Genomic DNA, 23,819 nt, shown 5'->3' with positions numbered 1-23,819 from the left:
TTAAATGAATGACTGTGTCTTCTCAAACTAGGGCACGCCATGGCCGTCGCAAGGGATATGTTAGTTTGAAAATTATTATTTGAACGCAGCACACATTTCCTTTATCGCTGCTGCAGTCAATGTTAAACATGTTTTCTCTCTTCTACATTTGGTACTGTTTTGGTTTAAATTTCACGAACAAATAAAAGCGTATCGCTCACAGCGTTAAATCAACAAAACAGTTTCATCACGCAGATGAATTTCCACAAATTCCTATTTGAAGTCATATATTCTCGAGGAAACAACGTAGACACTGCCCGCAGATAAGGCAAACTGTGCCTTCATGTTAACCTCAAAGGCGAACAAAAAAATAAATGCAAACGTCGACACAAACAAATACTTCATAAAAAAATAAAACGCGTGTACTCCGCCGCCGTCCTTGTATCGGCATAATGCAGGGCTGTTTGTCTATTAATAATGTATGCGTTAAAGCAAAGAAAAAGCAAATTGTAATGAATGTTTAAAAATAAACTGACTGCGAGGCTTTTAATGTCTTACAACTTCGTATATCTAGGTGACATCGGTTCTTTTCAAATAAGATGGTTTGTTGTGTCAATTGCAACGCAATGTTTACCGAGCCGCTCAACGAGGCAAATATTAGCAAACAAATATCATTGCGCCATCGGCACATTTAAAGTTTCCACCTTTACTAATTTGGCATACCACCCCCTCCCTAAATTATGGTGCGATTTTTTTTTCGGCTAAAGGGAGATTAAACATTAGCAGCCACTCACTCGTACCGTGTAATCGTGCGATATAATAGTGAGCGTTTACACTGCGACTCAAAGTGGGACCGCGCACTCCACAACATCGCTACAACTGCCACGACCTGTGTTCAAACTCGACTGTTGCTTCCCAAAAGTGCTCACAGCCCCCCTCGTTAGTCGCAGCATTCATTTTCGTATTTTAAATATTGAGCGAAATTTCTCAAACTTTCGAGGTTTAAGCACTCTGGATAATTGCACAACCGTAGGCACACGTCACGCTGTTGACGCGTCGCATCGAGCTCGATCTTGTGTTGTTGTCTATCGTCAATTCAGTTTTGAAGAATAGTACCGTATTTTTGTATTCATTGCGTGCGGTATTTTAATCAACGCGTAACGAATAATAGGTGTGCATTTTGGCTCTTGGTTGTTAAAAAAAAACACGACACTCTCATGGCTTTTTCATATTGCGAATCGCTACCTGCAAGCACGTGCTCACCGTAATACGATCGCAACGCTCTCGTCTTGTAGCTGTAATTGTAGCGAAGCGAAAATAATTATGAACGGTGCAAAGAAGCGTACGATCAAAATGTGCGTAACAATGTCAATACATTTATTTTCTACGCAGAGTTTAAAATCTCCCGTTGAAACAACGTGGGGATTTATTGATGGTGTCTCTCGTTGCAGCCGCTGTGGCACGCGCTTTGCCTGTCCGCGCGCGACGTGATTTAAGCGTGCATGATAATGCCAATGTTAATAATGAGTCATTTGTTTACATAATAACGTTTCAGTCGCTGTCATTGCGGTCGCTGCATTCGGAATTAACACAGCGGCTGCGCTGACTGCGCGTGGCTTCTGCTGCCTGTTGTTGCCTTCGTCCAGACGCGTGTCACCCCGTGTCCCAAGCCTCGTCCCATCCACAATCTTCGTGTCTCCATCGTGTCCGTTGAAGCCGTCGTGCGGCCACCCCTCCTTTTGCTGGCTATCTCCCCGTGTAGCCGCATTTCCTCCCCCCACCACCTTCCGGCGACGGAACGCCACCGCGTGCCCCTGCGTCTTCTCGTGTTGTCTCAGTCCCACCGAGGGGATCTCGTCCGTCCGTCCCAGCGTGTCTCCCTGTCTCCCCGCGGCAAGTGTTGGCCCACGCATAGCCCGCCGCATCCCCACGTCCTTCTGCTTGCAGCCTCAGGGCCGTAGACATTGGAAAGGCACGCGGCATCAGTCGCGTTGTCAACACCGCGCTCTGTTATTGTTGTTGTTGTTGCAGTGGAACAAAAATAGGAAAGATTAACACCGGACGTAAATATTTTCAAGAAGGACACAAACAATCCCGCCGCCTCGTTTATCGCGCGGGTATATTTGAATAAATAATTGCTGATTTATCTGAATGCGCACGTACGCATTGCATGTAGGATACACGTACGTAAGTATATACAAATTTGACAGCCATTTGTCACACCTCCCCCCCACACCGTGTCAATTACGGAGGACTTGTTTGACCATACTTCACCACGCTGGTCAGCCCGGGTTGGTGAATGATATACGTACACAAACGACGTGTAGTTACGCATGATAAAGACCAGCGCGTGTGTGTTCATACCTATACGTGCAAGGTATGAATACACGCCGCGCAAGTAAAATAGTCACGAATAGTATTGCACCAGGACAATTGTAATTAAAGTAACGTTTTAAAACAACGCTCAGCGAATCTCGTATTACGACCTTCCATGCACAATTAAAGAGTCATAAACACCACTGCACGAACATAACCCTGATGGATAATTTATGCTCGTTCCGACTTGAACTTATACTCTCAACAGATGCTGCGAGGTCACGTGCAGCAGGGCGCGTGCGATTTGACGCTCACCTCATTGCATTCAGCCTCAGCACGAAGCCATCCTTTATTAAATACTCTGCTGACATTACCAAAATACCGATAGAAAAAAAAAATCCCACACAAAACCGAGCTAAATAAATGAGTAGCTCGACTTTTTTTGTTCGAGCGTTCACGTGCGTTTGATGTGCCGCTGGGAAAGGAGAAAGGGGGGCGATGTTCTGGTGGTGCCACTGAGCCAAGAGGAGAACGCGGGTGGAAAAAGTATTTTTTTTTGCGGGCTGCCGCCGCTGCTGCTGCCGCTGCTGGTGATGCATTTACCCCGAGGCTTCTAATTAAGTTTGATAAGTCGGTGGCGCCTCGCGAGAAGTGCATCTATCAAGCTCACACACTGCTCTTCCCTCCTCCACATTCTCCCCTCTCTCCTATAACGATCACCACCACCACCATCACCACCCGCCGTGGTGGGTACCTCGTGGCCCGGTGTTTCCTCGCGCAGTGGCATTGCGCTAGCGCGGGCGCACTTCGAGAAGCAGCCGCCCTCCAATCTGCGCAAGTCCAACTTTTTCCACTTCGTCTTGGCGCTCTACGACCGCCAGGGCCAGCCCGTGGAGATAGAGCGCACCGCCTTCGTGGACTTCGTGGAGAAGGATCGGGTGAGGTCGTCGTGACATTACAGCCCCCCTCCCCCTCTTCCCCGATTCCTCCCCCCCCCCCCGGTTCAGTCCCTCTCACGTGGGAGTCCACAGTAGTGCAGCAACACTCTTTATTCTGATGCTGCTGTTGCACTCGTATTCCCTGTTGCGCCCGAGTTAAAGCGCTTGAAATGTGGGCCCCGCTAATCACTAACCGTGCTTTTGAATTCGTTGACTTGTATATGTATACATAGATATTTACGGAGGGTTAATTTCTCAAAGAGTATTTGTGTGGGTAGCTGGTAGACTGGAGTATGCACGTGACAAGTAGCATAGAGCCCTATTATGAATGTGGCGTGCGGTGTCACGGAAATATTTGACGCAACTGCACGCGTGTCTATACGGTATATTGAAAGATATACTCAGGGTTTGATGCATTTCGCACCGCATATAATCCGGGTCGCCGATAGACTGCAGTAAGCACGTGACCAGTATCAAGAGCGGTGGCCTATACTCGATGTGGTGTGCCGGGAGTGCGGATATAATTCTCCGGATCGCCGAAAGCGGACAGATTGCGGCTGAAACTAAGCTCGCCCATTAAATATAGTCTTCCCAAATCATGTCACCGTGTCGCCCGCGGTGAATGCAGTGGGGTTTCGTCAAAATCGCAACGCTCAAGATGAGTAAAAACAACACAAATTAGAATTTATCGACAGTTTTTTTTGCTTATAAATCGGATATTAAAGGTTTATTATACATGATGTTTTATTGCCTGCACTTAATCTATAAACTGTGTAGTAGGTACACTGACTTAGAAAATAATATCCCCTCGGATAAGACCACACATATACGTGCTAACTATATGTATATACTGTATATATATATAATTCCGTAGAGCCAGTATTTGGAAATGACAAAGTACATTTGTATACACCTACGCGTAACGTTTGAACGGATTAATTCACAAGGCTTCACGCTACAGTGATATTCGACACGTGAATTAATTGTAATACGTGTATGGTTATAACTAAGAACATGCGTACGTGTTCTTAGATTTGCTAAAAAAGTAATAGTAATTGTCTAATGTTTAGTAACAAATTCATTTGATTAACTCGTGTAAATATTTAATCAGGATACACGCTGCTATGGAAAAAAAGGATTAATAGTTGTTTCTACTTTCGTTATAAGAAGCATTTGTACGCAACTTTAAACAACCGTCACGAATACATTAATTATCCGCGCTGTTTTAGAACATCGAGTTTTTTCAAGTCGTGTACACTTTTGTTTACGAATGTTATTTTCACTTTCTTATCTTCTATTTACTGCCAAAGGAACCCAACAATGAAAAGACAAACAATGGAATTCATTACCGGCTACAGCTGTTGTACAGTAATGGTAAGGATGGCACGGATCTTTTTAAAGCATGCAATATTATGATTGACACGAGCTCACACATTCCATTTGTATCATATTACATTTGTTTATAATATCCTAAATATGGCCCTGTCGGTGTCATTCCGAAATGCGGGTCCATTCAACTGGAATAATAATAATGATGATGATAATCATTTCTACTTATAACGCGCCGTCGCCACACAGCATTGGTTCGCTGTGAAAGAGAAAGATCGACTCAGAGGCGCGATAAGGAACCACAGACAAGGTGGGGGGGGGGGCAGCCACGCAATGAGACGGCGCCAACAATTGCCCAAGATCTGCGGTCCTCTATACATTAAGGCGTTATCGGCCTTTTAATTAGTGTTTACATGTGGGTGGAAACCGGAGCACCCGGAGAAAACCAACCCATGCGAGGGACACACACTCTATCCCACAGAGAGGAGAATGAAAGGGGACATTCTCAAGACTAAAAAAAGCGACTTTTGTTACTTGCTTTGTACAGGTGTGCGGACGGAGCAAGATCTGTACGTCCGACTCATCGACTCCATGAACAAACAGGTGAGCGTGGCGATCAGCGCGCACTTCGGCGGCCCTACTCCCCTCGCTCGCTCGCGTCGCTCGGCTCTTTCTATGCAGATAAATCCTCTTTGTAAACTGCGCAAAAGCGTGACACGCTATTTCACGGTGGCTTTTGCTCCGGGGCGCTGTCGTCGCAACGTGTTCGCGGCGGGGTCCAGCCACGACTTGTGTTGCCGTCGATTATTCAATCACAAGGCGGCGTGTGATTAAACCTTTTGTTCGATTTCAACAAGTGCGGTTGGGGAGGTGGGGGGGGGGCTGTAGTCGTGAGCGGTGCGGAGCGGTCACGCGATGCGCTATGAGCCTGGCGCCCCGAGTTCGATTCCAGCTCACGGCCACCAACACCAAGTGACAATTATATGGAACTGTCCTAGGTTGATTCAGCATTAAATGAGTACCTGATGTGATGCGTAAACATCGCCACTGGGGAGACAAAGGCGGTCGGGCGCGGTTCTGGCCACACCGCCGCCTCGTGTTCCGTGCCGTCATTCATAGGTTCTCGCAAACAGAACTTGCCCCAAGAGTTTGCTAAAGCTATAGGGATATCTTTATCTTTGTTTTGTCGTCTTTTGGTGGACGCTTTAGCGTGTACGTAATTGTTTTATATGTTGTTATAATGGGAGCGGTGGCGCAGTGGTTAGCGCAACTGCGTGATTAACACGGCACCCTGAGTTCGATTCCCACTTACGATTTGCAATAACAGTGGCGACTATTTGAACCTGTCCTGCGCCTTTCCTAGGTCGATTCAGCCTTAAATGAGTACTTGGTGCTGTGTGTGAGCATTAGCACTGGCGAGACAAAGGCGGCTGGGCATAGCGTAGGCCACATCAACCCACTCGGTCGTCGTTCCGGTCTTTATAGGCACTTGCCCCAACAGTCTATTTACCTGTACGGGGTATATCGCTATGGACCCGGCTACCCGAGATCGATTCCCGCTCACAGCCAACACCAGTGACAATTATCTGAACCCATTATGGGCCTTTCCTAGGTCTACTCAGCCTTAAATTAGTACTGTATCTGGTATGGTGTGTAAACACCGCCACTGGGGAGACGAACACGGCCGGGCGTGGTTGCTGGCCACCCACCTCCTCGTGTTCCGTGCCGGCCTTAATAGGTGCTCACTAACAGCACTTGCCACAAAAGTTTGTTAAGGCTATACGGGGTTATTTTTTTTTGTGCATAGGTATACACGTTTGTTCATGTCCATCTATGAACTCGGCTACCCGAGTTTAATACCCAGCCACGGCTAGCATCTTGAATGTTAAGTTGGTATCACAATCTGTTCACCTAGGTCGACTCTACTTTAAATGAGTACCTGGTGCAGTGTGGACAACTTCAGCACTGGGGAGACAAAAGCGACTGCGCGTAGTGGTGGCCACCGACCCCTCGTGTGCCCTGCGGGCTTTCACCCGTGCTCACTAACAGCACTTGCCCCAACAGTCTGTTTAAGACTATACGGGGGATCTTTGTCTTTATATTTACTATCATTACATATAACATTAATACGCATATCTAGCACGTGGATGTGAGCTGATTTCATTGCTCCATCTCCTGCAGTTGGCATCTTCCTCCCTGACTAATTCCGTTCCTTGGCTACCCACTCCATTAAAATTATTCTGACATCGCTAAATCGTAATAGATGGCGGCGGCTTGGGGCAGTCCTTCATCTAGCAGTGGATTAACTACGATGTATGTTGCACTTCTTTCGCACCGTACATAGTCAACCGTGATAATTGGAGTTGCAACTATGGATGCTGCTGTTGCTGCCAATAATGATGATGATGATCATTACGTACATAGTGTTCACGGTTGAAAGGATAAAAATGCGTTCGTCCCACTCGTAGTCGAAAGGAAGCACACTGAACCACCTCGGCGTCGCCGGTCATGGAATCAACGTTCAACTTGTCGTCTGGGCCTTGCACGTCCGATACAAATATCCGAGCGATGCGTGTGTGTGTGTGTGTGTAAACAATCAACAAGGATGTGAAATCAATGTGAAAACATTGACCCGCGAGCGCGGTCCGCTGGGCTTCCATGCTCCCGCTCGCGTCGAGTTGGCTCTGTCGACACGGGCGGTCGCACGATCTCCGGGCGAGGCACCCATTGCTTCCATTTTCGTGGCGAAATCGCTCGACAAAGTACGCAGAACAGGGAAATATCGCCTCTCGCTTGAGTGGCCCGTCTGCGTCTTGGTAGTTACTGGTGGTGGCGGTGGTGGCTGCGTTAATGATGGTGCTGGTTGTGATGGTTTTAGTGCTTAGTGGTGGTGCTGCTGCTGCTGGGGTTGGTGCTGGCGGTCGTGGTTTTCGCGGCGGTGATGGTGGCGGTGGCTGTTATGGTGGTGATTGTGGTGCTGATGGTGTTTGCGATAGTTAATGTGGCGCTTGTTCTGGTCAGTGGTTGTGGTGATGGTGGTGATAATGTAAACGAAGGTATTCGCCATTTGGTAGCGAGTGTGATATAGGTAGTGGTGATGGTGATGACAATGGTGTTTGCGGGTGTGGCGGTGGTTGTGGTCGTGCTACTCAACGGTGATTGTTGAGATGATGGTGGTCGTGGTAGACGATGGTGGTTGGGGTACGGATATGGTGACGGTGATAGCGGCGTTGTTTCATGTACGGTGAATGGACACCCCCCCCCCCAATCCTCCTCCACTCCTCGTGCCGCGGATAGAGCCTGACGCGCACTCATTATCGAACAAAACTGTCGGACACGGACACGCGCACGAAGCGGAGCGTGCTCGCTCAGAGTGAGAGAGATACAGCGGAGCACACTGGCTCGTAGCCTGTGCAGGATGAGGTTACGCGTTCCGTTCGAGCGAGCCAAGCCTGTGTTGCATCTATTTGAGATGTCTACCATTAGTCCAGCGATTAACGAAACGCGCCGCTGTTAAAACAACAACATCAACAACAAACCACCAACAACAATAAAAAATAAGCATCGCTTTAAAAACAAAAAGATGCGCATATTCGGAAGGCGTCAACAGAAAAGCGATATGGGCACGACAATGAATTAATCTTTCCGTTCTTCAAAAACAGTTGTTTAGAGGTAGGGAGCGGCGAAGGCGTTTGAACGGGCGAGGGATGGATTGCATTTGCATTTACAATGCGTTTCCCTCCTCCTCCTCTCTCTCTCTCGCGCGCGCTCGTGGTGCAGGAGTGCGTGGTGCACCAGTGTGGAACACCATTAATTAACGCAGAAATATTTTAATAAGTGGAATTACCATGTGAGGTCGTGATGCAGAACACCCTTATTCACATTCACCGATATGGGGTGGTCGGTCGTCGTTGGAGGGAGGAGGTTTGGGTAAAAGAGTGGTGGGGAGAGATCAGTGGGGGGGTGCATTGGGGGGATTGGGGGGGTGGGAGGGAGGGTATTGAGCGGGGGATGGGAGGGAGGGGGCTACAAAAAAGGGGGCACGTTTGGTATTTCTGCAGGCGTAATTTTAAAGAGGCAAATCTTGACTTAAAGCTTTCGTGACTGCAGGAATTCATATTCTTTGGGTTTTTCGGTAAAGTCACGTGGATGGTTCAAAGAAAATAACAAAAAAACTACGACGTTTCGATCACAACACAAGCGATCGCCATCAGGAGGAGAGAGTCATCTTGAACCATCTACGTGACTTTACCGAAAGACCCAAAGAATATTTAAAGAGGCAGTTAATACGCACGGTGTGCGTGTGCGCTTTTCCCGCGGCCACGACATATTGCAATATTTAGGCATTCATTTAAGGCGTTTAACTGCCAGATATGTCGTGCTTCTGCACCGCTGTTGCGCTTTAACAAACCACAAGCGTCAGTCTGCATAGTTCTGTCCTGCCCCCCCACCCAAAAACCATGCTCGCCTGGCCTAGCGGTTTTGCCGATTTTAATTTACCACCGCGCTCTCCAAAGCAAACACACGCGGCCATGTCATTGCGTGCTTTTAGCTTCAATTGGCCGCCAATGGTAGCCGATTGTAAACGAAGTACATGAAAGTGTTCACGTGTGTCATGGTGGCGGTGTTTCTCTTGTCTGTCCAGGCCATTATCTATGAAGGGCAAGACAAGAACCCCGAAATGTGCAGGGTACTGCTCACGCACGAGATCATGTGCAGGTACGTGGTGGTGGTGGTGATGATCACTCGCTCACTCTCTCACTCGCGCCGCGATGACAACACCCAGGGTTCCGGGCAGCCGGGGGCATCGCCAGCCACTTCAAAGCGAGCGCTTCGATTGGCGCGGGGCAAATCCCTCGGAGTATTTAGTTACATGAGAATGCAATAACAATACTGCAGCAGCAGCGAGGCTCCATTAACTCACGTCCACTACCACATTCTCCGCCTATTGCGACGATGCGCTTGTATATTATTCGCTGCTGCAGAGAGCACGCACACGTGCTTTGATTTTCCTCATTGCACCTTTGCACACGTGCCATTTCATACGGGCACGTAAACTGTTATCTTGTTATGTATTTAAAAAAATGTGATGTGATGTAACACGGTAGCTTCTATAGCGGATAATCAGAAGTAAGATTTTCAACACGTGCCCACATTTGAGTGGGAGCTGGATTATTTTTGTTAAAGCAATGAAAAAGCCCCGTTATGGTTGAACAATTGGTTACAAATCACGAGCACAATTACAGTTTTATCATCATCATTATTCCACCACCCACGCGATGATTTGCTAATAACTGCGAGCCTCAACGCAAAGTTGTGAGCACGTGTGACTCCTGCCCACGATGGCTGCTTAAGAGCGGCCCCTTTTTTACACATTACCTGGGAATGAGGTTTCTCGGAGACCTCGTCTTTGTATAAATAAATACAGCAGAGAGTTACGAGAAGGGGGAGGGGGGGTGGTCGTGGTGGGGGTTGGGGCAGGGGGTGAAGTTGGGGCGGGTCAGGAGGCCTTTTGACACCGGGGTTTGGAAGTGGCGTCTGAGGAGGCCTTCGACGCGTGATGCGTGGCTGCCTAAAACGCCCGTTTGTTGGCTCCGGAAATACCAGAGCGGCCGCTTGGAGCCGCCTCGCCGCGAGAGACAGCCCCACACCGCAGCTCCCTCCTTGCTGCCCATGCGGCCCAACTTCCCCCCCCTCTCTCTCTATGACTCTCTAAGTCCCTGACTTTGGCGTTTTCTCACTGGTCCACGCACGGCTTGCGCAGCGCACGTCCGTTTCAGTCGTGTCTTACCCGACTCACGACGCACATTCGGACACTTCAAAGGCGTTTCATCAAGCGTAATGCCGACGACACAATTTCAAACCACAAGTGGCACGCGCGGGTGTGTTTGGATAATGTCCCAAATAGGAGCGAGTCGATATGAGCTTAGCTGAGCACTACAATCTGTAATTCGGCTGTGATTTTATTCTCGCCTCGCTTCGTATTATGTTTTATCACGATTCGGGGTGCGCAAATCGATTCGGTAATCGATTAATTTTTAAAATATATATATTTTGTGGTCACAAGTGACATCATGGGTCATTACCCCTTGCACACAGCCTATTCGAATTTGGATACAATAGATTTCAACTCGCATCAATCGATGCGTGCATGCGTCGTGAGCGCAATGATGGAATGTAATCGATCCATCGGGTGCATTCTTTCGCCCAAATTACTTACACGATGCACGCGGGCACACGGCACACTGCCACGCATACACGCGACGCTTCTTCACGTACGCACACACAGAGAGCACAATGACCCTGCTCCATCCACCGTGTTTGCACGTGGGTCAGTCAATGCACACGTCACGGCGTGAGCGCTCACACCTCGCTGTTGTCGTCACGCGTTATAAGATTGGGCCTGCGCGCAAGACTTTAAAAAGTTTCAAGCAAAACTTGTAAGTAAAAAAATAAGAAATAATCAACTCGATGCGCTTTAATTGTGGCAAATGTTTCCAGATCTCGTGCCAGGTGAATTTTCGCTCGCGTGGTTATTTCAGGAGGCGATGTAAAAAAAATAACATTAAAGTTCATTTGGAAACGCGGCCAATTGCAACAAATTGTGTACGTTGACTTTTCCAAGTGGCGCTTTGGGCGGAGGACTGTTTAGACACGTGGGTGGGTGGAATACAAATGTGCTATAATCAGATTTAGAGCATGGCCGAAGTATATTTATAGAAGTATATTGCTGCTCCGTAAGACTCAGCGAAAATGCGTCACCAATTGCAACAGAAATTGTGGCATTTCCGTTTCGATCTCCGCCAGTGAGTGCCCCGATCCCCAGCGTGGTCGCGAACAAACAAGGTGCACGCATAAATGACCACAGCTCTTCTCCTGAGACACAATCACGAGCGGGTGAACTTCAAGAAGCGGCACCGTCATCCCAGCCACTCGCACACACGCACGGAAGGTGCCCATGAGAGACAGCTTCAGAGCTGCAAGGGCAAGTCACCCCCGTCGGAGTGTGTATGTTTGTATGTATGTTAAACTTCTTTCGCACCGTACTGAGCCAACCATCCTAATCGGAGGTGCGAGGGGAAGGACACCGAGCTAAACATACAAAGCTAGTGTGAGTGATAGGGCATCCACTAGGTCGGATGAGCCTCAAAACGTAAACCTGGTGCGGTGTGCAGTAAACATCGCAACTGGGGGAGATGAATGCGGCTGGGCGTGCGTGGTGTCCATCTGCGAGCGTTGATTAATTTAACACGACCGGAGAAAAGGAAGGGGGAGAGGGGGAGCAAATATTTCATCTTAGACCGTGAAAGACGTAGAGGCTCGTGCAAAAGGTATGCACCTCGTATCTTCTGATTAACTCGGTCTCTTGCTGATTGAACCTCGTGCTCATTACGCACCTAGCGTTTCGTTTCAGCGCTTCATTTTCTATTTGAGCTGGTCATTAGTCATTAAAAAAAAGATATTTCTTAAAAAGTGAGATAGCATTAGCGATTATATTTCGCGATCCGTTGACGCGCCGAAATGCGCATTAACAAACCAACATATTCCGTTTGATAGTTGTTGATGTTGGCGCAACGTGGCAGTCTTATCGCGCGTTTGTGTAAGCTTTGTTGATTTTTAAATGCGAGCTTTCAGGGACGTCGAGGGAACGTGTCGTGATGATCAAAAGACAAAGTAGACGCGCACATTACGAATTACAATCTCACAACTCATTAGGTTGACGATCGTGTCAGCCCCCCCCCCCACCGCAACAACCAAGAAGCACGTTCTCCTTAAGATTTGCTGTCATGGGGGCACGCGGTTATAGGTTCTATTTGGGACATCTCTTTAATATCGGTAAAATTAGACACTCCTGCTCGCGTCCGTGGATATGTTAACCACTAAGCGCACAACAAAGGGACGGGGGTTTTCATTTTAGTTACGGCATTCACGCGCAATCTGCTCCAAATGATATTCCAAAAAATAAATATTTTTGGAGGGGGTTGGGGATATAAAACAAAACAGAGTACACCGCTCACACCTCTCTCTCGATCGCATGTAAATACACGCACGCGCACGTACGCGCCCTTCGTACAATACGAGTCGTTGGGCACGGGCCTGGTTAAAACTTAATTCGCGTCGAAGACAACGCGCGCAATAACAGCCGTGGCGCGGAGATTATGTAAAAGCAATTCGCGCAGCAATTGCGCGTCGCCGCATAAACGGAGTGTTGAAAGAAATGAGTTGGATAGTACTAATGCGCCCGCCTCTCCAGTTCAGCGCTGGTATAATGGGCTGAATTGAATGATAATGAGGGTGATAGGCGTGAAATTGGATGATGTAGCACCGGTAACGCGAGTTGTAATTTATCTTATCAGATAGGAGCGCTAATGCAGTGCGAGCCGCTGTGGCCAGGGTCCCGGGATTTTTCGCGACGGCGCCTGTAAACCCGGAGTCGTAAAACCGGGCATAAAGCGGTTATCTTAATTGCCGCCAAACTTTTTCCTTTTATTGCATAACGGGCCCACGCCGACGGGTATATAGGCTTGCAGGAGATATCTGCGGCGACTGCAATAAATACATAGGGCACTTGAGCGCAACTCGCTTCGCTTTGCGTGTGCGGGCGGTGGGGGCAGGAAGAGCAACCCCGATTTTAAAACAAACAAACATTTAAACAAAAGCCATTTGCATGGAAGCACACGTAGACGCAGCCAGAATGTAACATGTGCTTATTATTTACGCAACGTGCACACACCGTTGAGAACAGTTTGTTCCAAAATAAAGATTCACACGCCACATAGATCCATCAGGGGCACCCCGGGCAACGTTGCTGTGCACATGCCGTGGGCTGCAGGGTTTCGCATCACACGTGCGACTCGTTACACGTCTCAGGCGGCAATGGAGGGGTTTGCTCCTCAATTGTTTAATTGTTGCTCGACGCCTCGACCGTGCGGAAGCGTTCTCAAATAATCGTCGCAACAAACACAGAATAAGCAACACCCCCCCCCCCCCCTCTAGTCAAATACTACGCACGTTTGCGTCGAAGGCCCCGTGGTGATGGAGCAATTGACGACGGCAGGCATGCCGATCCTAGTCGCGGCATCTACCAAACGCCGCCCTTCGTTTGTGCACGCGCGTCCATTCCGCCTAATTCGAGTGGAGACTCATCAAATATTTAGACGGCGCATTTCGCTGTGGGGAATTTCTAAACCTTAAAATGACGCTCGATATTTACCATCGCGTGGAGTTAAACCACGAGGCGTCTGTGGACGTGCGCAAGGGCCGCACCGATGTACGCTGGCCACGTCATGTGTATACACGTGTGTGCGCGCGTGTGTATGCGCCCCTTAAATTTGGGGTTGGGGAGCGGTGGCGCAAGTGGTTAGCGTGCTGCGCTAAGAACCCGGCGAGACGAGTTCGATTCTCGCTCACGGCCAACAGCGGTGAACGATTATCTGGACCGGTTCTGCGCCTTCCCTGAGTCGACTCCGTCTGAAACTGAGTAACATAGTGTGGTAAAGTCACGTAGGTAAAAAAAGAAAATTAAATTAAATTAAATTACTTGATACAGCAATCGTGCTGTGACGGTTCCACCTGAAGACGGAAGCTTGTATTGCCTCCGAAACGTCGTGATTTTTTATTTTACTTTTATAAATTTAAAAAAATAAAATGACCTACGTGACTTTACCGAAAAAAAACCTAAGAGTATGAATCCTTGCAGTCACGAAAGCTTCAAATCTAGAACCTAGTGCGGTTTTGTCTTTGCGTTGTCTATCGTGGTGCGATGCTGCCCACCTTCAGTTGAGGCTATAGCGAGGACTCTTGCCGCAAGAGTCTGTTCATGCTATAGCGAGGATCTTTGTCATTGTATTGTAGCACAGAAGTGAAAAAAAAAGATTTAAACAATCTATTGGTGATACGGTATTCAATTATATTTCTTTAAAAAATCGTTTCGCTAGTTTGCATAATCATTGGTCTCTGGCAAGGTACAGTAGTACATTACTCTGAATAATTTCCGCATCATCCGGAAGGTTAAACAGCAACAACAAAAAAACATTTCTATCAGGGATGACATTGCTGAGTACATACAACAGGTCTGACTCAGCAAAAGGACCCTGCAACAATTGTTATCACGGCAACAGAGGACAAAAAAAAGAAATCCACCGCTTCTTTGTTGCTATTCTTTGGTTCTTTCGGTATTGCTACTTTATTACTTTATATAATAATACATTTTATTTTAATCGCTTATACACATTTGCTACTTCCAGTAAGACCTGGCTGCACGGGAAGTGAATTCCATAGTTTAGAGGCGCGTGGAGAGAAAGGGGGCTCTCGGTGTGACGAATCGTAGCGCACGCACCGAAGGGCAACGCGTGCGGATGGAGCTGTCGGCGCAGGGGCGGTAGGAGCGAGCAGCTCAAAGCTCCGAACGGGGGCCTCTGTGCCTTTTTGTAAAATTGCGCGCACCAGAGTTCAGCCGTGCGGCCGAGGAAAATCGACCCAGCCGGCGTCCGCGCTCTGCCTCATGAAGCAGAACGCATGAACACGCGAACACAGCGCCGTCCGGCTCACACAGGGCAGCCACGGCGGACACGGTCAAAATCCTGTTCTCAGCTATTGCCTTTTTTTTCTCTCTCCCTCTCTCTCCCGCTCTTCTTCCGCGACTGCACGCGGGTTTATGGGGCGCTTAAAGCCACGCGTTATTCTCTGTCTCGTAGAGGTGCACTGGGGCACACCGGAATGCCCCAGTCACTGGCCATGCACCCGCGGGGCGCGTTTCACGATATCAATCGGCAGTGGCGTGGCAGACTACCGGAGCAAGGAACAAAAAAAAAGAAACATTGCTCTCTTTTTTTTGGTTTGTTTAAGCGCGAACGGTAAAGAAAATAAACAACAGCAACAACACAAGAAATACAAGATAATTAATACAAAGTGCGTCGGCCAGGAAGGTGAGTTACAGGGTAGAGTTTTGGGAGGAAAACGTGAATAAGTGGGTTCCGCCGGTGGGGGTGGGGGGGGGGGCAATGCCGACTCGCGTACAACGCTCTGACGGTACGCGTGCCCGGGTGTGTATCTGTGCGCTCGTGGTCATTTAACTCGGACATCCCTGCTTCTTTATTGTCGAGCGCCGAGTGAGAAAAAACGAAAAAAATAACCTACACGCTGCACGTCGTCGTCGTCCTCGCTTCGCTTCGATGTCTCACGCGGTGTCCCCTTTCTCTTGCACCACCACCACCAGCCGCTGCTGCGACAAGAAGAGCTGCGGAAACCGAAACGAGACGCCGTCAGATCCGGTGATAATAGACAGGTAAGCGGGTCGCCGCCACCTGCTCGGTCACCACTACCCACAAATCGCTGCCTTTGCCCGCCTCTCATCTCAACCTCCCCCACCCCCCCAAGGGAGTTGTGTCGGGGGTTTAGGGGTAGTGGTGAGGGGAGGAGGGCGTCCCTGGCCCCCGTGAACCTCTCATCCAGTCCCCTAGTCCCGACCCTCCCTGCCCCATCACCACCACACTCCCAACCCCCCTGGGCTCCTGGTCGCATGCGGGCCCCCAGTTGACTCCCTACGCGCAGAGCGAGGTCGCCCGTAATTAGGGATGGGATAATTGCTGGTTTATCTCGGAGGCAGCCGTCTCGCCACTTGTCGTCGTCGAGAGGTTGAGGGGGGGGTGACATTTAGGAATCACGGGGTTGAGGCGGGGGCGCGTGCACGCGCGCGCATTCACCCCCTTTTTGCGCGCGCGTGCTTTTTACGCACTCGTTTTGTCAATATTAAGCGATGTTCACGCACGATTATGCCGCTCACCCAACTGTGTCGCGTGTTATCTATCGCACGGCGTTTGATTGTGAGGTCGTTGATGGTAGGACTCTTTTTTTTCTCACAACTATTCGTGTTGTGTTGATTATGCTTGTTCTTGTGGTTGTCGTGAACTATTTGTACAGCGAGTACGAAGAGCAAAAAAGTTCACATATGAGCAAAGGATGGGCGTTAAATTCCGCGCACTGTACAGAACGGACACTCGGCACCCTTGCGATTCGAATGGACACTCCAGGTCCTCTCTATGCGTGCGCGTGGAGAAATCCACACGCACCACTGCAGCACCCCCCCTCACAGTGATCGCTGGACACATAGCCAAGGCGGAAAGAGAGATGACTGGACATGCTGCTATCCACCACAAAGCAGTTACCTTCACCTTGCTTTAGAAATGATCTTTGTTGCTGTATCGAATCACTGAGCGGACCCCCACCATGTTATAATTGCGCCATACGATTACAAAACGCAAAAAGATGAAGGTTAGGGGCAATTATTTTCAAACATGCTATTCGCGTAAGATCAAGAATGCCTCCTGCGTTTTCATCATTGTGAAGACGGCCAGTCCTAATAGCAGATGTTGCTCCTTTAAAAATGCTCTCTGCTGCAGTCCAGCTGGGAGCACGCAGTGATGTCAGAATTCACAGATGGTGATGGTCATACAATAAGCCTGGATTTTGTAGCCAGGGGCCGTGGTGGGGGGGGGGGGGGCGTGTTAGGGTGTGAGTACAGCTCAGTATCAATTCCAAGGGTCCAACGATGCAGCCGAATCTCAACCCCCCACCCACCGACCCACCCCTCTCTCCCTTGCCCGTGCCATGCCTGGAGGGGAGGGATACGCCTGGCGTTAGCGACAACACCCTTTAGACAATAGCGGCTCCTGGAGTCGGGCGGAGTTGAATTCGGCGGTGGGTGTGGTCGATCGGAAGAGCCCCGGCACTTGCTTGGGGGACGGGTGGGGTGGGGGGTCGTCGCTTCCAGCTGCCGTGTGTCTGTGCCGCGTTTCGCGAGCGGCGTTCTCTGCGCTCGCGCGTGTTGCGGCGGCCGTAGTGGTTGGCGCGCTGCGCTACGGCCACCCGAGTTCGATTCACGCTCACGGCCAACACAGAGTGACGATTTAACTGAATCGGTCATGGGCCTCCCCTAGGTCGACTCAACCTTAAGTGAGCACTTACTGCGATGTGTAAACATCGCCACTCGGGAGGCAAGGGTGGCCGGGCGTGGTGTTGGTCACCCACCTTCTCGTGTGCGCCCAGAGACTTTATCGGTGCGCGCTAACGGCACTTGTCCTAAACAGTATGCTTACACTATGAAGGGGAGGCTCTGTGCGTGTGTACGCGGTTGTTGTTGGCTTTAACCAAACTTTGCAGAGAATACACGAAACAACGCTGTGGATGTGTGCGTTTTCAATTGTATGTAAGGTATAGTAATAGGTTTTTACCCTTTCAACTGGTACAAAAGCTGTGTCGGGCGTGGACCAATCAGCTTTAAGGACAGTGCATATCATTATCATCAGAGTTGTTTCTTTTTGTTTGCATTTTGACTGCTTGTGTTGTGGTTATTGCAAACATGATGCCTTGTATAAAGTTGTCAGTTTTTTGTACCAGTTGAAAGGGTAAAAACCTATTACTATATTTTGCCACTGCTAAAGGAGATGTCTCATAGTGTATGTAAGGTAATACACCGTTTATTCTAAACTATTTGCACAAGTTACTCTTGATGGCAGGAACAGCTTACTTTTCCAGGTTTAAATGAACCCATTTCTACTACTAATCGATAGAGACACAGGTGAACAAATTTGACAAAAGCTAATCCTTCTCCACGTTATAAAATAGCAAAAGGCTGGGGTAAGGATGCATCAACGATTTGGCAAAACATTGGCCGGCATGCTCTCAGCAGGATTTGCTTAGTCCACAGCAAATATTTTCACGTAAAAGCTTCTGCAGTTTTTTGAGACGGGGCGAACACGAGAGCTTTAAAATCAAATCTCTGTGAGTCTGTGACTGTTCCGTGCAAGGCCCTTTTGCCTTTTTTTTTGCCAAGTGTGTTCTTTACTCCCATTGCCAGAGTTCGCATGAAACAAACGCATTCTACATGATCATCATCGCAGTAAAACTCAGACTCTTGAGGACACTTGGAGAACCGCGGTTGCACATCGTAGGATTGGTCAGCGGTATCTAAAATCGCCTAATTAAGAATGAACAACTCCTAATTGGGAAAATCAGGACTTCCAAAGAGTAACAAAAGATTCCTTGTGACGGGAGTCTCGGCAGGGGATGGTTAAACGGTCAACCCCTGCCGCGCCCTGCCCTCCACCATCCCCAACTGCTGACACGCGCACGCACACACTCACACATGCACGCACCAGTGTTGATTGATGTCCATGTCAAGCGGTGCCACCTACACCGCACCTCACCACATGCTAAACTCATTTCCGGGCTAAAGGGATACTGCATGCACTCCAGGCAGCGCTGCCTGCCTCGGTGTGTCAGTTGAAATTGACTGGACGCTTAGCAGAGCTGACCAGTGCAGGCCATAGCTGCATTGCTTAGCACTTTACTATTTTTTGTTTGAATGTATTGTTTCGCTCTTGGCTTAAATGTACTCGCGTGCACGAGGAATGGATGGTATTCTTATCCGTAAGGAGAGATAGAAAGGAGTGAATGTCTTAACCGAAAAAAGCGAACTTTCAATCCTCCATTTTAAATGTATATCTTTTTTCATGATACATTTAACTTCGTGAAAATCGTCTTCTCGTAATTGCAATATTATCTCAGCTTTGAGAAAGAGAGACACGAAATATTATTGGCAGGTTATATATTTTTTTCTCAAGTTGAGAAAATAGTCTGCGAGGAGGGGAGGGGAGGGGGGGTCAAGAGAGAGGTTGCCATAAATAAAAAGGTTAACGGAAAAACAACAAGCGCCGTGATTGGCCCCTGGTGACATCACTGTCAGGGGGGTTGGTGGGCCACAATGTCTGGTGCTCCCCAGAAAAAAATTCCGCGTGCCCACTATATAAAGTATCTCCTTAAGGCTCGCAATTGGAGCGTGACCAAAGGCGTCTGCTAGGAAGCGATTTTTCACCGAGCCTTGGAAATTAATCTTTAGTTTTTACCCCCCACTAACCAACTTTCTTTTTTCTTCCATGTCTCTTGGGTGCAGTGGTGGGGTGTGTGGGGCCCGTGTTGAATAGGTGGATTGTAGTTTGGCCTAGAAGGAAGGTGGCCAGCAGGCAGGGTTACGCCACGGTGGATGACGTGATCTGGCACGTACGCGTGTGCAGGGCGAGCGGAGCTGATTTGTTCTGTCCAGCGCCGATAGTAAGGGATTGGGTTTCAGCGGCACATGATAGCGTGGTAAGACCCGCGACACATTGCGCGTGTACAGTACGGGCACATGCGCTTCACTGTACATCTGTGAAATCCGCGTTTGGCACGACTGCCACGCGCCCCGACGTGCACGGCTGCGCCGACGCGTGCACTTGGCACCTCCGCAAGCCGCGTGTGGCTACGCGCGTGTGGCTACGGCAACACGGGTGAGGGACAGTGGGACATCATGAATGCCTCTTTGCTGTATACAGTGTGGATGCCAATTTTTAAATTGTCAAATATTCCTCGACCTGTCCAATTTGGAGGAACGGTAATTTTCATTTAAACTCAGTGGAGGGGGCATTGACGCACGCGACGTGGAGACCCCCCCCCCCCCCCATCGCTAACTCTGATATTTAGCATTTCTCGATTCGTTACTTTATTTGTTTTGATCTTCGCATTTTGCCTGCGTGACCTTCTTTTTCATCACGTCATCCCTCTGTCTCCATTTTTTTTAAGTTGTGGTCTGCCTGAACAAGCATTTCTGCCTTCCTTTGACATCGCCGTTGCCTCCTGTGGCGTGAGGGCCCTTAAACGGATGTTTTTTTTCTTGACGGCAGGCAGAGGCTATTGATTCATTTGGTGATTTACAGAGAGCATCAGACGTTCGGCAGACAAGGAGGGCTTCCTTTTTAGCAGCACATGGAAGAAGCGGGAGAAAAAAGTCATGGAAAATTCTTGCAGAACTTCCGTTGCTTTTGTGCGGGGGGCGGGGGGGGGCATCTGTTTTTTCATTTTAACATGGAATGATAAGAAAAATGGAAAAGGCAATGCATTTCTGCTGCAGAAGCACATTGTGCATTAAATATGCGTAATATAGGCTTCAAGCGGACAGCATTTTTATGCGGGGAATGCGATGATCGCAAAGGAATAAAATTAAATGAAACCATTTCCCTCCGAAAGGAGATTTCATTTATTTAAAATCAATTAAATTAAATCACATAAAACTATGTTTTAAACATTTAGGGCAAAACAACGGTGCCATGTATTATTTAATTTACATACACAGTATCAATTATTAAGGGATCTCTCCTTTGCCGAATGTAGTTATTTAAAAAGAAATAAAGAATTGCCCTGTTTAATGGTTCTTTTGAAATCCAGTGTGAAATTACACGCATCTCGATAGGCAATGCATCAGGCTAATGCAAGCATACAAAACACTTAGCAATAGTTGTCTTTCGTAATGTAAATATACCGTACATATGAAAACAATATTATCTAAAAATATGTTGTAGTGGAATTGTGTTATTTAGTTATTTTTTCAATCAAACTCATACTTGCAAGATTCTGTACCAAATTAAGCATTGTATGCACACTCGGTGTAAAACATCCAGGGGGAAAAAAATATTGAACAATTTTGACGACATTCACATGCAATATATGTGTAACGTTACGTGGGTGTTGCATAAATATGCATTAGACATCACCTTTTTTCCCTTCCTATTAATAAAAGTGTAAGAAATAAATTCTAATGGGCTTCATATGAGGCCCCTGCTTTGGGGAGTGCAGCCAATTCCTTGATGAGTGTCGCTCATGCGGCAAGGTTCGCCTCTTGTCGCCCGTCCTGGCGGTGCATCTGGAAATGTGTGGGTGCCGCTGTGGTGCCTGTAGAGATGTTTTCAGTGGTGGTGGTGTGTATTTGGAGATGTTTTGGTGGTCGTGTGGTGCCTGTAGAGATGTTTTCGGTGGTGGTGTGTATTTGGAGATATTTTGGTGGTGGTTTTGTGTATTTGGAGATGTTTTGGTGGTGTATTTGGAGATGTTTTGGTGGTGTATTTGGAGATGTTTTGGTGATCGTGTGGTGCCTGTAGAAATGTTTTCGGTGGTGGTGGTGTGTATGTGGAGATGTTTTGGTGGTGGTTTTGTGTATTTGGAGATGTTTTTGGTGGTGTGTATTTGTAGATGTTTTGGTGGTGGTTTTGTGTATTTGGAGATGTTTTGGTGGTGGTGTGTATTTAGAGATGTTTTGATGGTGGTTTTGTGTATTTGGAGATGTTTTTGTGGGTGTGTATTTGTAGATGTTGTGATGGTGGTTTTGTGTATTTTGAGATGTTTTGGTGCTGCTGTGGCGTATGTAGAGAGGTGGTGGTGTGGTGGTGTATTTGGAGATGTCTCTGTGCTGGTTGGGTTTAGTGCCGTAGCGTGGTTGGAATGTGCCCTCGTGCAAGGAATGAAATGGGACCCCCTGTCCGTATTTCCACCTCTGTTGCCTGGCGCCGGGCCCCTCTAGCCTGAGAGTCCCGATGCAGCTGCGTGGCCTGCACACTCAATAGCTGCATCACTGGCTGTGGTATATTCGGAGGCGTCTTGGTACGGGAGGAGTAGTGCCACGTCTCTTGGCTACGCATTGGGAGTGCCGTGGGTTTGGTGAAGCCATATGGGTGTGCGTGGAAGCATGGTGCCACATTTGTTGGTGGTGCGGTGCCTTTAGTGGAGCCGTGATGTGTGCGCGCGCGCGTGCGCGTGTGTGTGTGCGCGATCGTGGCGCCGCACACGTTGGCCTAGGCGTTGGCAGTGCGGTGCGTTTGGTGGAGCCGTGGTGTGCGTGTGAGTGCTGTCACGTAGGGTTGGTTTACAATGCACCACCCCGCGCTCATGAGGGCCACAGTTGGGCTCGCGGGTCGCTCGTTAGATTGGCCACTTCTCCGGGCTCGACGCCACCTGCTCCCCTCACATAATTACCCCCCCCCCTCTCTCCTCCTCCAGCACTCCTGCCCCCCCCAACAAAATCCGTGGACTCAGCTCCGCCTGCCATTTACCCGAATGCCCAAATTAACCCGCGTTATTTTATTATTGGTGGAGTGTCGCTTATTTATTTATTTAATCTGCTTTTGCCGAAGCCCTCTCGCCAAATTCAAGGTCCACTGCATGCCTGTTTCCATAGCGCCTGTGCACTGGCACACAACACAAAAAGCGTTATTTTTCAAAGGACACGTAACAATTTGTTATTTTGGCACGTTTGCATCTCTCAGCACTTGGCGCTGTAGAAATTGTAAGCTTTCGCTGCGAATTCTGGTATTATTACAATGGCTTTGTCTTTTTGGCTCGGATTGCCCATTATAAATTTACTTCATTACAGTGTGCAATAATTTTAGCGCAAACGTGCAGAACCCTGACAAGGGTACTTTGTTATTATTAAGATAAATGATTGGAGTGTCACCGAAACAGTTGTTCTCAAGATCCTTCCATGATCCCCCCCCCCCACAGCCCCAACTCACCCCCCCCCCACCTCTCTGTTTCCTCCGTGCCCCCCCCCCCACCACTACCCCCCCCTCCCGCACTCTTTCCTCATAATGTTTTACCGCCTTTTTCCAACCACTACATGCAGTTTTAATTTGAGATTTTTTTTTTTGTTGGGTTTTTTTCTTCTTCTCCTCTCTGGGAGCCAGATCCAGCAATAAAATATAAAAAACACATGCGGTGGGATTTCGCCGTTTCGGCTTGGCCAAAAAAAAAATCTGTGCGCTTCGTTCTTTCCTCCACCCATTTTCTGTGCGACTTAGATTTATTGTTGTAGCTACACTTGTTTCATATTAGAGAATTATGCACCCCCGCCTCTAAATGGGATCAATATGTCTCAGTTCAGATCCTCTGCCCCCCCCAAGAGTGGCCCAGGCACTGCTGTTCCTCTTGCCGGATATCTTGTGTGTGTTTTGTATTGGTATGAGCATGTTTACAATTATGTGTGCGGGCCATATGTGAACGGAATCCAGTGCCATTTAACGGTGCTTTGCCAAATACGTAGCAATGGACCATGCTTAAGAGGGTCTCAATATGTACATGTTATTTTAAGCTGTGGAATTAATAAAACATTTTAAAGTCATTTACTAAACAAATACGGTAATAAAGATGAATTTCCAAATGAAATTCAACAATACGTAACATTTTCCACTTTTTATTTCTTTTTTAAAACCATTAATCATTTCAAATTAATTTCTAATCGAGATTGCCACACGTACAATAAGGGCCTCTGGTCTATTGATGTAGACACTCTCTGCAGGTGACGTGAAAGATATTTTATCAACACGGGAGCGGCCGGCAAAGCGACCTAATAACTTTGTCACGGGCCTGCGTGTGCCCAGAGTAAGCTGTAGCGAG

General features: G+C 48.3%; 1 protein-coding gene across 7 annotated transcripts in view; it reads left to right on the top strand.

Annotated features, from left to right (window-relative positions):
* Positions 1-23,819, top strand: part of LOC133343461 (transcription factor COE3-like) — a 99,027-nt gene that overhangs the window by 1,611 nt on the left and 73,597 nt on the right. For all 7 annotated transcript variants that reach the window (XM_061553095.1, XM_061553097.1, XM_061553093.1 and 4 more), the window contains exons 2-6: positions 3,077-3,233; positions 4,544-4,607; positions 5,110-5,165; positions 9,208-9,281; positions 15,781-15,849. In XM_061553095.1, coding sequence (XP_061409079.1) covers positions 3,077-3,233; positions 4,544-4,607; positions 5,110-5,165; positions 9,208-9,281; positions 15,781-15,849 — 420 coding nt within the window. The remainder of the gene's footprint in view (positions 1-3,076; positions 3,234-4,543; positions 4,608-5,109; positions 5,166-9,207; positions 9,282-15,780; positions 15,850-23,819) is intronic.

This window comes from Lethenteron reissneri, chromosome 17 (assembly GCF_015708825.2).
Source record: "Lethenteron reissneri isolate LAM-NWPU_2019-01 chromosome 17, ASM1570882v1, whole genome shotgun sequence".
NCBI classification, from domain to species: domain Eukaryota; kingdom Metazoa; phylum Chordata; class Hyperoartia; order Petromyzontiformes; family Petromyzontidae; genus Lethenteron; species Lethenteron reissneri.
Note: the sequence above shows the minus strand (reverse complement) of the source record. Positions and strands in the feature narration are given on the sequence as shown.